General features: G+C 46.7%; 1 protein-coding gene across 7 annotated transcripts in view; it reads right to left on the bottom strand.

Annotated features, from left to right (window-relative positions):
• Positions 1 to 18,049, bottom strand: part of OSBP2 (oxysterol binding protein 2) — a 129,196-nt gene extending 111,147 nt beyond the window's left edge. For 2 of the 7 annotated variants that reach the window (XM_074844179.1, XM_074844180.1), the window contains exons 1-2: positions 17,732 to 18,049; positions 9,890 to 9,967 (exon numbers count right to left, since the gene is read on the bottom strand). In XM_074844179.1, the coding sequence (XP_074700280.1) occupies positions 9,890 to 9,967; positions 17,732 to 18,003 (350 nt within the window). In that variant the 5' untranslated portion in view covers positions 18,004 to 18,049. Of the gene's footprint in view, positions 1 to 94; positions 302 to 372; positions 420 to 9,889; positions 9,968 to 17,731 lie in introns of those variants that run through there. The other 5 variants (XM_074844181.1, XM_074844182.1, XM_074844183.1 and 2 more) reach the window with 5 other exon arrangements.

Raw genomic sequence — 18,049 nt, 5'->3', positions numbered from 1 at the left:
GAAACTCAGCACAGGGTGAGCAAAGCGTTATCTAGTTGGGAAAATATGCTAGTACTTGGCCAGAAGGAAACCCCGTAAGAGTATACCAGAGTACCGAGTGTCCCGTTTACAGCAGTCAGCCCGCAGCTGATACAGCACACGCGACGCACCGTTGTCCATCTCGGCCGAGAAATCCAGACCACGAGGTCAGCAGCTTTAGCAAAGCCACTGCTGTACGGCCAGGCAGGGGGAAGGCTGCAGCGAGCAGGGCTCTGCATGTGGAGCTGCATCTCCAGCAACAGCGTTCCTGATGACTGTAACACCATTAGGCACAACAACAAAAAGCATCTGGGGAAAACAGGGACACCGGTACCACCCTCTGCGCTCCCTCACCTGTATGCTGAACGCACTGGATTTCCTTCCATTTAGGCTCTTCTCTGACTAGTCGCCTAGATGTAGTTCCCAAAGATAAAACCCCAGTTCAGGGGTATGTTCTGGTAACTACAAGCACGTATGAGAAAGTGCCAAACTGCAACCACCGGTCAGAGCCCAGAGCTTACAGCCCAGCAGGGACACCAGCAGCTTCTCAGGAGGCAGGCACACGCTTGGCATTCAAGAGAAACCTCTTAAGAAACCCTGATCGCCTAAAAATGCCAGAGGAAGCACCCAATTTACTGGTTTTATTACTTTTCAAGCAGATCCAGAGGGGAAAAATCCCACCAAGATTTGTGGGCAGTACCGCTGCCAAGTTTACTGCATCAATTAAAAGTTTATGGAAGGTCTGGTCCAGATCCCATCACCTCCACAGAAGTCAGTATAAACTCAGACCAGGGCGATGCACGACTCGCATGCTTGGTGGCTCATCTTTAAGCAAGAACGAACAACAAATGACCATACACAAGGTTAATTTGACAAATGCTCTTGCTGCACAAGAATGCTGGAATAAATGCAATACGGCAGATGAGAGCCTCAAGCAGTAATTTTTCTTGCTACAGCCTCTGCTTTTAAGTTTTCACTGGTCCTTCAGCCCTTGGGGATGGTGTTAAATGATCAGAATAAAGATCAGCCACAGTCAGCTCATGTTTACATTTTCTCACCATCGTGTCCAAGAACATAAGAGCACACAGAACACAGCACCATCAACATTAAGACCCAATTTTTATTGCTATCCCAACAATGTGCTTTCATACTTAAGATATTCAGATTGGCAAAAATACCCTGTTTTTTCAGACTATAGAGTTTAGGGGTGTATTTGCTTTGAGCACAAGACTTCCCCAGTCTTGCTGAGACAGTGGGGATAGAAGAGCTTGCTTCCAAGAATTTTTCCACAGCTGCAAGCAGCTCTTTTTATGCAAGTTACCATCAGTGTTAATGTTTTCAGCACCAAATAAATTTTCTTCAGAGACACTGCACGAATTATAGCCTGTGACCTCGAACATCAGTTTAAAGTCATCGCACTTCTGACTTTTTGCCAACTTTCAAACAACACTAAAATTATACTGCAGAATTTCTTTCTGTATGAAATATTTCTTACTGATAGATATCTAGATGCAAAGGCCGCACGGTTGCATGACATATTTCTTCCTCTATTTTGAGGCTTGGGCACAAGAAGACAAATCTAAAACTTCACATTTAAAACCCAGTCTAATTGTTGCTTCTCAGTCCTTGACTGTGAATTCCTCAGTTCAGCAACTCCTCTGCTACAGAGCAGAGCGTGAAGGCCGGTTTCTACGTGTGCATGCAGCACAGATCTGGAGAGCAGTTCATTCGGCTGCATTTCCTCACCAAACATGACAAGCAGTTGCTTCTGCTCAAGGCAAATACTCAACATCAGCAGGACAACAACAATTTCTGAGACCTCCTGCAACCACCCAGAAACTTTATTCTGTGACAAAAAAAAAAAAAAAAGTTTAGTTCTACAATCAGCACATCCTACTTTTGGTTGCAATTACCTCTTCTTCATGGAGATCAGCGTACAGAGCTGCCTGCCTTGCAGAACTGATTCAAGTCACTGGCATAAAATTGCTACCCAAGTCTGAGCAGAACATGAACTTGAAAATGGAAAGAGACACTTATGTATACGAGGTACCTCCACGATCTCCACTATCCATGAAATGATTAGAGTATCCTTCCAGGACGCGCTCCTGAGGAGCGTGGAGGTTAGCAATCCAGTGAACAGCATTTTCCGTAAGAACTGATGAAACAGAGAGGGGAAAATGCAAGCAGGGTCTTAAAACATGTCTGCAATGTGAGTGCATGGGGCACTGTGACACAATGTAAGATCTTTCCCCTTCCTTATGGCACTACCCAAAAAATAAAAGAATTTGGGCAGATGGCTTTTCAGCCGCTGGAGGTGCCAGAGATTTTTTTGAAATAGAAATCAAGAGTTAACTGCTTACTGGCCTGTGATTTGGACTAGCAGATCTCTTGGATCAAATCCTGCAGATGCCCAAGTGACCTTGGCCAGGCACGTCTAGACAGACCTGACACATCTCAGCTGCTTCACCTGCAAGACCAAATGCCCAAATCAAGTCTCTCGGTGTTAGTGCCTCGAGACCTCTTCCTGAACAGTTACATCTTCATTACCATCAGCCTACTTTGATGAACATTGCTCATCAGGGTCAATCAAGCCAATCAAGGATAAAGCATAGAAAAAAGTTACAACTGTTAGAGCAAGGTATTAAATTTAGGGTTTATGTATATGTACAAGTTATGTATATGTACAAGATATAAAATTAATTTCTACTGTATCATATATATTGTATTATATCATTTATATTGTATCTCATAATCTGTAAGAAAACTCAAAAATAACAGGCAAGCACCAGGTGACACCGTGTTTCTGTATCTACCTTCACAAAGTAAATGCCAGACACAGTGGGACTGCTCCCGGCACTTGGAACACCACATCCCCTCTGGCCCGCACACAGGAATATACGACTGTACAAAGCACGTAGAGGTGCTTTCAGAAATTTACCTCGGGGATCCGAGTCACAGCAATACTCTGCACTGGGATCAATGCTCTGGGGCTGTGTGTTCTCTGCAAAACCCTACGGATATTGACTGTGGGCTACCAGGAACAGAAGAGTTAAACGTACAGTCAAGAGGCAAAGTCAGTGACCTTCACAAGGGACTGCTCTCACGTGTAGACGAGGATGAGTTACAGCTTTAAGTGAATTTCCCAACTGCTCAAACCAGACTTTCAGTGTTATTTTAGTGTACTGTGTTGCAAGAAAATTTCCATGGGGCAATAAGACGTTTGGAGTTTTTTAATGAAAAAATATTTGAGCCGCTTTGGCACAGCTTGAGACCTGCCCTCTGCTCTCACCAGCTTCATGCTCCTCTGGTTACAGTCAAGCCTAACTAGTGTCCCAGACAGCACTTCACAAGACACCATCACACCTTCTCGACAAGAACCAGCTGCCATCCCATCCCTCTCCTCCACACAGGCAAGGTTCCCATCCACAAAGGCAGTGCCAGCACTTTATTCAAAGTCACTACTTTCCATTTCAGCAGCCACTTTGGGAAGCCAAGGCACTTCCAAAGGAGCCTGCTATACACATACACAAAGGCAAACAAACAATTAATAAGCAAAAGCACATTTTGCCCAGTCAGGCCACCCACTCCAGGCACCCAGCTGCTAAGGCTCTTGGGAAGCAGAAGGATTTTGCCAGCAGGTCCCAAAGCCCCACCGGAAGTCCAGGCACTCATGCTTCATAAAGGGCATTAAAAACCTCCATCCCTGAGTGCCTGAGAGTTTGTGTCCAGCAGCTCCCGTCAAAGGGACGGGGCTGGGAACAGTTTATTTTTAGACCTCAGCCTCAGCAACATTAATTTCCGTTGGAGACATATCAAACACTTACCTTCTCCAAACACCTGCCTCCTCTACCTCAATTTCAATATTAAGACTGCTTGAGACAGAACACAGAGATTCCTGTTTGCTAATCAGAACAATTTAAATTGGACAAAGCAAGCAAAGAGCTAATATACACAGGGGCAACAGCTGGTTACTTTGCCAGTGGAGAAAAAACAGAAGTGAAAACTGGAAAAGCAGAAAAATATTTGCCATATGCCTTAACAGCGATCAGCGTATTGACACACACTCCCCCAGTATGGTATGAGATACAGATAGTTACACCTTTGAAAACAAATAGTGACAAGTACAGCTCAGCACCAGAAGGAAACCAGTTCTCTGAAGCTTTTTCACAGCTTTACATTTTCTCCAGCCAACAGAAGACGAATTCTGTTGCATAGCTTTAAAGTATAATATATTGAAGACCAAACATTTATATGAAAGCATTAAGTCAGGAGCTATACAAGAAAGGCCAGATTTGCTCTAAAAGTCTCTGTCTCCATGCACGCCACCCTCCGCTTAAGCGAGTCCAAGGCAGCACTGGCAGGACAGCGACTCACACCCCATCCCTTTCTAGCAGCCGCCAGGAAGGACACGGAGCCCCGGGGGTCTCGCCCCGGCAGGTTCCGCTGCTGGAAGGTTTCCACCAAAGGGTGGACACAGCAAGTCTCCCCCGGGGAGGAGGAAGACCCCAGCTGAGCCGTAGAAGAAAGCAGCCCACTGCTTAGCCAGTTTTCACAGCATAACTTCCTGCAGGTGAAAAATAAAGCTGTGTTCATCCTCCTCCTTTCTTCCCAGGATACACCAAAGTGCTTCTGTGCATGAAAACCCATTTTTTCTTAGCTTCTCTGCCCATTTTTATTTCTTTATTCTTGTAAGGAGGTGCAGGAAGGAAAGCAAGTTTAAACATTTTTTTTATTATTATTATTTTACCAGAGGTAAAAAGAAATACTGTAACAGGGAACAGAAGGCTACTGTAGGAAATCTTCCCACGGCCCAATATCAACCTATTAAGGAGTACAGACCAGTGAAAAAGCAATAAAATGTTCTTTTCCCAAGCAAGCAAGCCGGATCACATCATATTCATGCTTGCTTAAGACTAAACTAAGCTGTTCAGACTACAACACTTGCATACAGGAGCAGATTCTTTTTATAGCGATCTGCCACAGCAGGACCGCTAGTCTTGAGGTTACATTAAAGAGATAAAAGGTGCACTTCGTACCAAGCAGCATGATGTGCCTTCACTAATTTCAATCACGGGAGTGCACTGAAACCAGACAGTGATTTTAAGCATTTCTGCTAGGTTTACATCCCTCAGGCCACGAACTGGCCCTCAACACATCATACGTAAGCACCATGCTGTTGTCTTTGTTGCTGTCCTGTACAAAGCTAACAAACCTCCCCACATTTTCTCCCATTAGCAACTAGAGTAGAAACATTTAGGGTGAAAGACAGCTTTACAACACCGAGCAAAGCCCACCGCCCCAAAGGCCATCACATCTCAACTGGTAGGTCCCACACAACAGGCTTGGGTCTTGCATTTCGTACTGTTCTCCTTCCATCTGACAAAGATACACTCAGTAGGGAGGGGGAAAAAAAGACAGTGGTCTCAGACACACACTGCAAGCTAAATATCACCAATTCACATGCAACTCTTGCACGTCCTCTAAAAACTCCTTCGAAAGCCAAGAAGGATCTTTTGATACAAGGCTTGACGCACTGTGGCTTTTCTTAAAGCCACTCCTACCAGGGAACCTCTACTGATGAGGCACCAGGAGGGAGGCACGAGCTCACCTAACAACATGGTCTCCATCAAGTCGTCTGCACAGTTTAGGCTCCAACCCCAGCAAGACAATATGGGACCTGAAGCCACATACATCCTGCTGCCACCCACAATGTAAGGTAGCGATCCCAGGTCTGGGCAGCATGGAAGTCTGATCAACAAAGCCTTATCCCATCGTCTTGTCTGAGCAGGGAAGACGTGCATTCCTGCTGGCAGTATGTGGTCTACTGTAGCACACATTCCCCATGGGTTATTAACACTTGGTTAGTTGTATATAGAATCAACAGCACAGGTAACCCAGCAGTTCCATAAATAAACCACAATTTGTAAATTTAAAATACACTTAATGGTAACAGTGGAGATTACTTACATGACACATGGGACAAAGGGCTTGCTAAGTTTAAACTTATTTCCTTTAAAAGGCAAATGAAAAACAGCGAAAATATTTAAAGAATGGTGTGTTGAATGCAGGACAAAAACGTAATTTCCTCCATACCTGTGATGATGCCCTGCTTCAGGGTAACGCCCGCTATCATTAGAAGCCAGCTTACTATTGGCATTTAAGCTAGTTACTTTACAAATTCTTCCTTCCTAAAATTACAAAAATTTTAAATCTTCATGATGGAAATGCCTCAGACCAAGTTCACAACAACATTAAAACCACTTTGTTAAAGGTTATGCGGCTCCTACTCCCATGACAAGAACCCAGGGCACGGCACAGCAGCCACGTTACAGAGGAAAGCTCCGCTGCCACCCTCCCAGTGCTTCACCGCAGATGTGTCACCGCCTCCCTGCAGCATCCACAGGGATTTCTTCTCCCTAAAGCTCTCAGTGCCCCACCTACACTGACAGGAGAATTTGACTCTCACAGTCATTAAGCCTGTTACAGGTATTGTGCACTTAGAAATCAAATGTAAAAATCCTGATGAAATCAGTCTCGTTCCCACAGCGCGTGCTTCAGGCTGTCTCTAAAGCAGGGGATGACGACAGGTTAATGTATGAACCTGTAACATCCCCAAAATGGAGAATATCGGATATGGGCAGCCAGAGAGATATTTCATTACTGCACTAATAAAGGCAGTTTAGGGCTGCAGATGCAACGAAGAATTCAATCCAACCCAGTAATTACAGACCTTATCTGTGCTGAGATACAGTGCTGCATTGTCTAAAGGTACTTCGAAGTGACAAACCAGGGCTTGATGCCTACAGGCTGTAAGGAGGAAAAAACTGGCTTATTGCAGCACAGCAAAGGACAACTTGCCAGACCTCTGCGAGTCAACTTCCAAATCTAAAACTAAACTTCCACAGAGCTTGCATCCGTAGGTTTTTCTCCTTCAAAGCAGAAGTCTTTACTGCTTTTCTTACAGTGTAAAAGAAAGGGACAGCGAGGAAGAGGTAGATGCCTCACCCAGTGCATACTTGAAGTTTACCTACATAAAAATGCAGGCTCCTCAGAAAACAGTTCAAGGGCAGCACCACAGCTGGGAAGTCCCACAGACTACACAGGCAAAAGCAAACAGGTAAGAAAATATTAAAATTTTTATCTTTCGGCTCCTAAGCTAATCCCACTTCTAAAGGGATCAGAAACCCAACCAGGTCTTTGCCTCCCCAAGTGTCCCAGCAAAACACCGTATCTATTGTAAGCTTTAACTAATAAAACCATAATATCACAGTAAAGCACTGTTTAATCACAACATACATTTCAGACATGCATTTGTATTGGCTTGCCAATCCTCAGGCTGTCCCAGTGTCAGGCAGAAGTCCTTCCCTCAATTTAGGGGCCAACTTACAACTTTAAAAAAAAAAAAAAATCAGTACAGTTTTATTCTCTAAAGCAGTACAGTCACAAGCAGTGCAGGAACTGAGAGCTGGAAGGGCTGGATGAGTAACGCCAGCTTTTACACAGCCAAACTCTCAGTACTATTAAAAAAATCAACTTTAGAACAGGCACAGAGCATCCGGTGAGATTGCATTGTTCAAGCTGTGCTGAAAGCTCCAGCATCCCGATTCTTCACCAAAGCAGCTTTTCAGATTTATAAGCGGATCCAGCTCATTTCCGAACGCAAGGCACAGAAGAGCCCCAGACCACAGGGGACATACCCTGCAGCCCGTCCCTTCCCACCTCCCCCGTGGGGCAAGCAGAGGAGGTGCAGACGCAAGGACCAGAAGGATGCAGTAAACCAGCAGCGATCTGTACACTCCCAACGCTCGGCGAGCCCCGCTCAGCTCTCCTCACTTCCCATCTGGATACCCAGCACCCAGCTACAGCTGTCTGTCCCTGATACTGGCAGTGGAACATGAATCGGGGAGAAAAAAGGAAATAAGTGAGTGTGTCACGCTGTGAATCCCCTGTAGCAGGAATGATGTGGGGTGCCATGGAAGTGGGGGAAGTCTATGAAACAGCCTGAAGTGTCCAGACACAGGAATTCCCCCAACACAGCCAGGGCAAACCATAGACACAATGTGGCTTTTCTTCATCCTCCATCAGTATCTGGAGCGCTGAAGGCAAACTGACCAAGTTTAAGCATCAGAAACCAAATAATGACAGAATGGTACATTAGCTGAGTCTGGAAGGCACCTCAGGAGGCCTCAGGTCCAATCTCCTGCTCTGAGCAGAAGCAACTAAATCAGGTTGCTCAGGACACTGTCTAGCCACAGCTTGAACATAGTCAAGTTTCCTTCCCCTCTCCAGACCGTGATCCCAGTATTCAGTCCCTTCTCCGAATTAAAACACGTTTCCTTGTGTCCATGTAGGATTTCCCATGCTCTGGCACCAGCCCGTTGCCTCATCCTGTCACGAGCAGAGCCAGGCTCTGTCCTCTCCGCACCCTCCCGTCAGGCAGCTGTGGGCACCAGTAAGGTCTCCCCTTCTCCTCTCCAGGCTGAGCACACCCACATCCCTCCACCACTCCAGCCTCATCCTGGGGAGCTCCAAACCAGACCCACAGCCCAGATGGGCCTCCCCAGTGCTGAGCAGAGGGGATGGTCCCTTCCCTTGAAATGCTGACTGCATGACTGCTAATGCAGCCAAAGAGACAGCTGACCTCTGATGGCTCCTGGTCACCTTGCTGTCCACCTGGACACCCCAGGGGCTCTTCTGCAAAGCTGCCTTCTAGCCACCTACCCCAAGGCAGGGCTTCTGTTCACCTCTGCTGAACATCCCATCATCCTGTTTCCCCAGCCTGCCATGGTCCCTCTGAAATCCAGATCTGCCTTCTGACGTAGCAACCTCTCTGCTCCATTTGGTATCATGCACAGACTGGCTGCGAGTGCACTCACCCATTAATAAAGACATTATAAAGCAAATACCAGGACTAATGCGGTGTAATCTTATCATGTCTACCAACAAAAAAATTAAATTATGCTCAAACACTACACACTAACAAGTATCAAGCCACACAGTACTCCTAACACAGTACTCCTTGACCCGATATGGCTACTGTGAGCATCAACACTACACACCAGCTTCAAAAGGGGGTTCTACGTGTTGTCTCAAGACAATGAAGTACCACACAATTCAGCAGCGTGAGCTGATAACATGCTGTGCATGCTCAATAGAAATCATACAGTATTAAGATGATGTCACCTTTTGTACCATCACAATATGACTTTTGGTTTGAGTACTCTCTTCCCTCTTGCTTATAAAAATAACATCCCAGGAGAGATTCAAAGGTGGAGAGCCTGCAGCAGTCTCTCACCAACAGAGACCACAAGAGACCCCCCTGACAAGGAAAGGAAAAAATTGCTTGGATAAAATAAAGCCACGTTTTAATTTCACCAGACCACACACTATAAACCTGTAGTGCTTTTTGCTCCACAAGCTCTGCTGGGGAACACCTCAGTGGTAACGTGGGAACAATAAACAGCAGATAAACAGCATCCAGCATCAGTCACAGTAACGCACACACTTGGAAACAGCAAAGCTGGAAGGTCTCAATCTTTTAAAAATAAAGGATGGGGCTTCTGAAGCACACAGCCCTGACACGTAGCCATGCAGCGCCACCCGAGTGCTAACACCCAGATGCCTCCAAAAAGGACTTCAAACCAAAGGCTGAAACGTAACTTCATTAACTCTTAAAGCTGCAGGCAAAGGTGGCACCCCCACCTGCTGCACATCATCTCCACATTTTTAAGACAAAAAGGTGTTTATTTAATCATGTAATCCTCACTCATGCACAGTCCGTCTGGGGATAAGGGGCATGTCTTTGTCCTACTGGCATGAGCACATCTCAGTCACCCATGTCCATTCTGCAGCCAAATACACCCAAACTCACCCCATCTTCCGAACTGGGACCGGTGTATTTTTCACACGTTTCCAAGAAGAGCCATCACTCCTGACAGTTGCAGAAGACCTGAAAAAAAAAGTTTGTGGAACCACCCCTGTGCATTTCACAGAAAAAGAGAAACTTCAAAAATCATGAAGATTCACAGAACTGGCAAATTAGTTGCCATGGATATTTTCTGCTGTGACAAATACTTAATTCTGTGTTCGGATGAGTGACAGGCACAAAGCACCGAGTCAGCTGGGAAGCGCCCAACACCATACTTCTGAAAACACGGCTGCACTTACAGCCCAAAGTCACCAAGCGCTGCAGGGAGCATCCCTGAAGAAACTAAGCAAGTAACCTGAACACATGCTCTGGCAACAGGAGGTCGAGTGTCTTCCCAGAAGAGCTTTACTGCCCATCCAGGGTTACTGCTGCAAGCTCCTGTTATCACATCTGACAGCTATACCACGGAAAACAGCAGTTTGCTGTTCTTTAAGACCACACAGCTGCAGTGTTTAGGTATCCGTATCAATCAGCAAGCTTTAAGTAAGAAGATCTTATGCATACAGCAGTAATATGCAAGCAGTAAGTGTGAAGGACGTTTTCCTGCTCCATTTTTTATAAAATGCTTAGCAGCAACCTGCTCGAGCTGTTAATAACAGATTAGGAATCACTGTTTTGTGTTAAAGAAGGGAAAGAGAAAGGCACAGACTCCCACTTCACCATATTTATCTTCACATGCATTGCAGAGGCTGCTTTAAACTGCTACGCGTGCCCAGGCAGTGCTCTTCATCTAGAAAGATTTGGAGAATTAACACTATTTTTAGGGAAAGAAGGACCTCCCCCTGAGTCACCGTAGGGACATATATCTATCCGGTCATGATTTCAAAGCAGAGATATCCTTGAAGAGTTAGATAAAAGATTTAAAAAAAAAAAAACAAACAAACAGGAAAGTTGATAGAAATACAGTTCAGCCCAAATCGCAGTGAAAGGGAGGCCTGTTGGATGCAGGACAAATACCTGCAACAACTCGTCTCTAATAGATGCATGCAAACCAGTCAGTACTGCTTACAATTGCTGCAGAAATTTCACCACTGCCCATGCGAGCACGGGGAACTGCATGACATAACTTGGGAGCAGCAACCAACCCAGCAGTGCAGCAATGTCATGCAGTTACGAGCAACATCACCTGGTGACAACGGGAGGCCGGGATGACTGAGAGCAACAAGCCACGTTTCAAACCAGTGCTCCCAGGAGCCCACGCTCGCAAAGGTGAAGTGAATCGTGTAAGCACCTGGAACAGGACCAAGGAGATTTGTTCTGCTTTTATCCCAGTGTTGCTACTGACAATCAAATCGTGCCACTGGCCTGTAGTTCCATGCTTTCAATTTGCATTTTTAATTCTGAAGTTGATTCATACACAGCCTGAAGGCTCAGCACTGGCGTCCTCGCACACATGCTTGTGTGAGTCAGCAATCACTGACCCAAGAGCTACAAGCACATCCAGCTTTGTTATCCTCCAGCTTTAACTCCATTTGCCCAGCCTGCAGTCATCAGACAGAGAAATATTAAGTAATTCATTATTAAACAAGCTTTTTGATCGAAACCAAACACAGGCTGATATAAAGTGCAGAAAGATCCCTGCCAAGGTGCCACAGGAACGATTAAAATAATTGAACCGCATAATGAGGACCTGAAGGGAAATGTAATACCTCCAGTTAGCTCAGGTTTTGAAGCACTATCCTATTTAGGGGACAAATCTCCAGGATGCTACAGCACGGCAAGCTGTCCGCCCTCCAGACAGCAGGCTGTGACAACTCACATTTCAGGGTGACGACCTGAGTTGTTGGCCATCAGCACTGGATCTGAAGAGACCTACAAGAAGCATAGGGCTCAGATATCACCGCACGCTTCAGTTACCTAAATTACTCGAGTAAGTTACCCAGCTACAATGCAATTTATACATAAGCACAGAACAATACAGAAAAGAAGCTCAACAGTCTGACCTGCTGGCTGCAACATAAAAATCAACCTACAGATAATGAAAGTCCAAGTCATTCAGAAGCGGGTTACAGTGCTCTAAAACCTGCACGTTGCACTGATTGAAAACTCCTCTTCGGAAGGAAATCGGGGAGGTTAAAAGGGATACTGCAAGGAAAAACACCGCAGGTTTCTCACATTACTTCTGACAAGAAAGATCAGCTCCTTCACCAGTGACTCACTGTGGGTCCAGAGGATGACAGACCATGCAAGCACAAATTTAAACCTGTAATTGGAGCAAGCGAAGTCAGAGCTGAATACTATTACCCTGGAGAAAGACAGGCATAGGAGCTACAGCCTGAAGGCAGTGACGCCAGTCACCTCCACGCACCTGGACCAGAAGAGACAGCCATATCGCTCCTCAAGCGTGCCCAGCAGCACACGCTCAAGGAAGAGAACCCAAAGGCTGACAACAGTTTCTCAGAGGTGAGCAAAGCCACTGTTGTCACAAAGCAGCAGCCAGCCCACACAAGCCCTCAGCTGCAAAAGGCAGAGCTGAGCAGCAGCTACCAGCAATGTGTGGGAGAAACACAGGACTGGAGCAGCAACCTTTCCCTGCCCTTCCAGAGGACAACAGAGGAAGGCTACAGCAAAGGCGTGACTACACCTACATGTGCCAGAACAATTGAGACCAGAAAAGGGTGACAGGCATCTTACTCTCCCATAACTATCCAAGCAGCTGAGCCCATAAATATGCTTCATACCCGCAAACAGCTCCAGGAACTAAAATTGCAGTGAGCGATGCTACGTGAAAGTTCATCATGTAGTTGACCTTGAGACAGCAATACAGGCTGCAGTCATTCCACACAAAACCAGAACGCATTGCTCCTCTCAAAATTTTAGTTCTTCACAAGACAAACCAGCTACTTCTGCTACAGCTTCATAAAATAAAGGACCTGGGCCTGTACACTTGATTTAAGATTATATCGGTAGAAATAAATCATCGAGATAGTTCATGGCTCTTGTTGGCAGTTTGCAATCAGCAAAAAGAACGAAGCAGAATACTACAACCAAATGAACAGATAAAAAAAATCCTCACACAGTGCTAATAATCAGGCCATGATGCAAACACCCTTAAGGACTAAGATCTGTGTCTCATGCTGACCTGCAGTGTCAGCAGCAGTTGCTGTTTGGAGTCAAGTGAGCCCAACTCCCCCACCACAGCACTAAACTGGGAGCAGAGCAATCAGGCCTGCAATGAGCAGCCCAGTAAAGAGCGTTGCTCATCTCACACCACGGCAGCACTGGAGTGCTGCTCTGACGTGCCGTGCAAGCACCACGTCCCCAGTCACAAAGCACACAAGAGGAGCTTCCTCAAAAACGGGCAAACGATGAACAATGATCAACAGCAAAGCGCCAGATGGATAAAGCAAGCATCATGTGAAAACAAGATGACTGGGAACACGAATTATTAAAACGCTGTTTAAAAACAAGTAGCTCCAAGTCAACACGCAGTTACAGGGCTGTCCTTGAAACCTGCGTGCTCCAGCACCCCAAGGATGACAAACAGTCAAGGACATTCAGCTGCTCCTGTGTCTGCAGGGGGCCAAGCTGTTATAAAAATCATTCTAGGAGAGTGTATCTCTCTCCTCATTTTACTATGTACAAGCTAAATATAAGGAAATATTTTTCCCCCAAGGGTGGTCCAACACTGGAAGAGGGGCCCAGAGAGGCTGTATAATCTCATACCACAGAGACATTCAAACCTCAGCAGCTCAGTGTCCTGAGCAACCTCACTGGGTGGCCCCACACTGAGTGGGCACTGGATCAGAAGCTCCCAGAGGTCTCTTCTGGAAGTCCTCAATGTTTCCATGTCTCTAGGATCAGCAGCCATTTTCAAGCTCCTTCCTGAACTCACTGTCTCAGTTTTCAGCTGGAGTCTCAGGTACAAGGAAGAAGAAAAAAAGCCCTCCCTGGTTGTACTCAAGAACTTACAACGCTAACCAAGAGTTAACTGCTGGATAAACAAAGCTAGTGAAGAATGCTGCTCTGGGAAACAGCTTTTCCAGGGAACTGAGCTGCCCAAGCCCTGCACCACAGATAGCAGAATAATGCAGACCAGGCAGCTAAAGTGCCCCAGGCACCCATCGTTCCTCTAAGAGCAGACCCAGCAAGGGGAGCTAAGGTTGCTTTCTGGTAAGAAGCCTTTCACTTCACAACAATGACCCAATCACACACAGCATGAAATGTTTTTCCCTTCTCCATTTGGCATTGCTTTAACTACTACATCCAGCGACCACAGAGAGTACTGCTGAAGGCTCTTCAGACACCTGAATAACGGGCTACGGACCAAACCCAGAGGGGACAACATGAAACTCCAGCTCTTTGAAATGCTTGGAGAAGACAACACTCATCTGGAGCATTGATCATAAGAGCCAATGCCGATCGTTGATGAATTAATACTTACCTAAAGATCCTCTCTAATCTCCTTGAAAACACTCATCTGCTCAAGGTGATTAGATTCTCCTGTACAGACACGCTAATTATAGATAATGATAAATCTTTAAGTGGCAGCCTGCCAGAGCAGTTTAGAAAGAGTTTTGATCATTAGCAAGTCAAGTAGACCAGTTGTGCCATGCTTAAAGTGCCTTCCAACATAAGCATCACCTCTATGCTGTAGATTTCCAAGTCAGCCAAAAAACTCAAGTCAAAAAAACAACCCAAGAGAAACAATCAAGGACAATTAAAATGGTCCAACTATCTTGCTGTGTGACTCCTCAGTTTCTAAATCTACATGCCTCACTCCAGAGGAGGGTACTGCAGAGGAAACCTTCAAGAATTACTAGCTGTTATCATTTTCCACAGGTTCAGAGTAAGGAAAATGAAGCAAAAGCACATGACCTGGAGGGAAGCTTCACTGGCAGCAAGACTTGATGTCTTCATAGATATAGCAAAAATACAGGAGGCTTTAAATACTCCATTTGTAAAGAATACTCTAATTAGAAGCTTTAATTCAGCAGACTGTCCCTGTGAAACCAACCGGGTGGAAAATAGGCATTGCACCTGGCTGCCCAAGAAAACCCCAGCGAGCAGCTCCTGCCGGATGGCACTGCGCCCACCCACGCCCCACTCCAACGGGAGCTCCCCAGAGCCCCTGCAAGATTCTAAGTGCTCAACTCTACAAACAAAAAACCTACCAGGAATCACCACCAGGCAACGTGACAGGCTGTTTTTTCAAGTAAGCTAAAGAGCGAGCTGCAGGAAATTCAAATGAAACAAAAAGCCTCAATCTGGAATTAAATCAATACACACAAGGAGGCCACTTGGGCATCACGGTGCAGTTTTTCCAATTAAGACGATTTTAGCGCACAAGCAAAATGAAGTTTCTATCAAGCTAGCCCTGAATAGTCAACAGCTAAATCATCCAGGTGGTGTATCACGGCAACCACCTTCCAAACTCAAGCTACAAAGGCGTCAAAAGCCACGGAGACAAGGAGAGCACAAGCAATTCACCCGCGAGGTTACGATTTAACCTGCAAAGCCTTCAGCAGTGAGGGCAGAAAAAGAAAATTCTCTTCAGAGCTGGGATGAGCACAAAGACCCAGCAGAAAGTAAGACACGTGGCTCACAGAATAGCGAGACCTTTATAGAAGTTATTTCTTGAACTCTCTGCATAGAAGTCAAACAAGAAGCAGCCCACGTTGCCCAGCAGCCTGCTCACAAGGAAGAGGTCAGTGAGCTTCCTTGCTCCTGTCAGTTAGCTAGAAGTCATACTACAATAAAAATGCCAGTTTACCCCAGATTGCCTCATAGGAGCGCTCTGCGATGAGCAATTTGAGCAGACGCTCAATGGACTGGCATGACCACTATTTAAGAGCGTTTGTTTTGAAGAGTATCACGGAGGCTTTTTTCCATTTAAGAAAAGCTTCATCACGTGTTTTGTACTATATTTTTGTACTCCTGACTCACAACCAAATTAACTCCATTCTCATTGAGACGAATGATGAAAAGAAGGCATAAAAACCTTCAGCATCACTCTTCCCAAACAGCTGCTGCAGGTCTGCGCTGGCTGAAAGCTCCACAAAGTAATGCATTTTCAACTCCTTCACATGCTGCTCAGAATAATTTCCTTGGGTGTTTTTGTTTATTGTTTCAGCCTAAAATGGATCAAATGGTCTTAAAATAAACCCAGTTGTTCTGATCTAAAATAATTGTTGAAGAAAACCACTTGTTTGATCATGACAGACTTGGCACCGATACAGAAAAAAACACTCTGACATAATTACAAGTGGAGCATTAAACTTCAACAACCTTTTCAAGCTGCACAGCTCTGCTCGTCCAGATCTGGACTAGAGTTAAAGAGCATAACCACACCTGAAAAGATTACAAGTAAATCAGCTGAATTAGAGGGAGGTAACTACATTTTCAGGGAGGGGGGGGTTGTTAGCATTTTTTCTGGCTTGAATTTGGGGCCAGGGGGGCTCAGTTAAACAACTCCAAGTAGATAAACACACCACTAAACTTCTGACCTGTTAACCTGCCACGGTGCAACTCCAGGACCCAAGTTCCAGACGTTGTTTTAGAGCTGGAGGAGTTTATATTAACACCTGACACTGAGCTGAAGCTCAGGGATCTGCTTCAGGCTACGTGCCAGCAGCTGTAGCAGGGAGGGAATCAGAAGATGAACTTTGTGTCAGCAAGAAAAACAGCTTTTGCGTAGCCTTTACAGAGAAGTCCTCACTCACAGGGTTTGGTACTTTAAAGATGTATTAATTTATAAAGCTTTAACCACTTTTAATATCTGGGATTGTTTCCATGTTCTGAAATACAGCCAACATATAATCCACAATACTAAAGGCGACAGAGCACGTCTTCCAAGTGACAAGAATAAACATGGTCCTTCCTAAAGGATAAAAACACCAAAATCTTACAACAACCATATGTTTATATTTTTACCACTCAACTGATACAAGAAACACAAGAGAAGCGACTAAGACATTGCTTTGGATCAAACCTCAGTCTTCTGTCCCCGTGTCCAATACCCTCCTCACTGAACCTACAGCCTGTCTGTACAAAAACCATCCCGTTCGACAGCAAAGCAAGCCAGGCAAGACTTCTGAGTCCCTGCTAAGTGCTATAACTTCCTTCCTTCCTCCAATAACACAGCCTCTTGCCTCGGCTGCCTCCCCGAGCATAACATCCCAGGCCATCCTCTGCCCTCGGACACAGCCTCTGCAGCGCTCGCATTGCCACGAACAGCTACTGGAAATATTTTCAGCCTCTGGTGTCCTGTCCAGCAAAAAAAAAAAAAAAAAAAAACAGCAGAATCACGTTACAAAAGCAAATCAATTTTAGGAGAGAAGGGTTGGGTTTTCTTGTTAGAAGGCTTATGATTTTGGCTTTAAGGGTAGTTGTAGCAGCTGCAGATGCTGCAGCATGAGGCGGAGGGATGGGGGATCAACGGGGCGGCCGATCCCCGCGTCCCGGCCCCGGGGGCCCGCACCGGACCCCGCCGCGGCGCTGAAGGATCAAAACCCGAGTTTTGCTTTAAAAGAGGAGAGAGGAAAAAAAAAAAAAGAAACACGCCAAACTCAGTAAAACGAAGAGATTTTCGTTCTGCAAAAGCGCAGACCCCGCGGGGCGCTCCCCGCCGGGCGGCCGCGGCTCGTTCCCCGCCACCGGAGGCACCTGCCCGGGCCTGGCGGGGCCGGCCGACCCCGGGGGCAGCACCAGGCACCCGGTACCGGGCACCCGGCTAGGGCAGCCGGAGGACACCGCGTCCTGCACCCGCCCCGCCGCGGCAGGCCCGGGCCGGGCCGAGCAGCCACCGGTACCGGCCCGCTCCCCCCCGCCCCTCGTCTCCGGTACCTGTAGTAGCTGAGGAGCCCGTTGCTGAGCACGAACCAGCGGCGCTGGTAGCCCTTCAGGTAGTTGGTCCACTTGAAGAGCCAGCCCTTGTAGGTGTCGGAGCCCGGGGCGGCGGGCGGCCCCCCCGCCGGTCCCCCGCCGCCCCGGCCCCCCGGCTCCGCGCTCATGGCCGGCAGCTCCTGGCAGGCCAAGCAGGGGACGGCGCTGAGGAGAGAGACCAACCCGCGGGTGCTGTTGCCGCAGCCGCCGCACAGCGCGGCCGCCTTCCCCATAGACCCCGCGGCGCGGCACGGCCCGACGGCTCCGCTCCCGCCGCCC

The sequence above is a fragment of the Strix aluco genome, chromosome 18 (assembly GCF_031877795.1).
Source record: "Strix aluco isolate bStrAlu1 chromosome 18, bStrAlu1.hap1, whole genome shotgun sequence".
Classification (NCBI taxonomy): Eukaryota; Metazoa; Chordata; class Aves; order Strigiformes; family Strigidae; genus Strix; species Strix aluco.
This window is presented reverse-complemented; position numbering and strand designations above follow the sequence as displayed.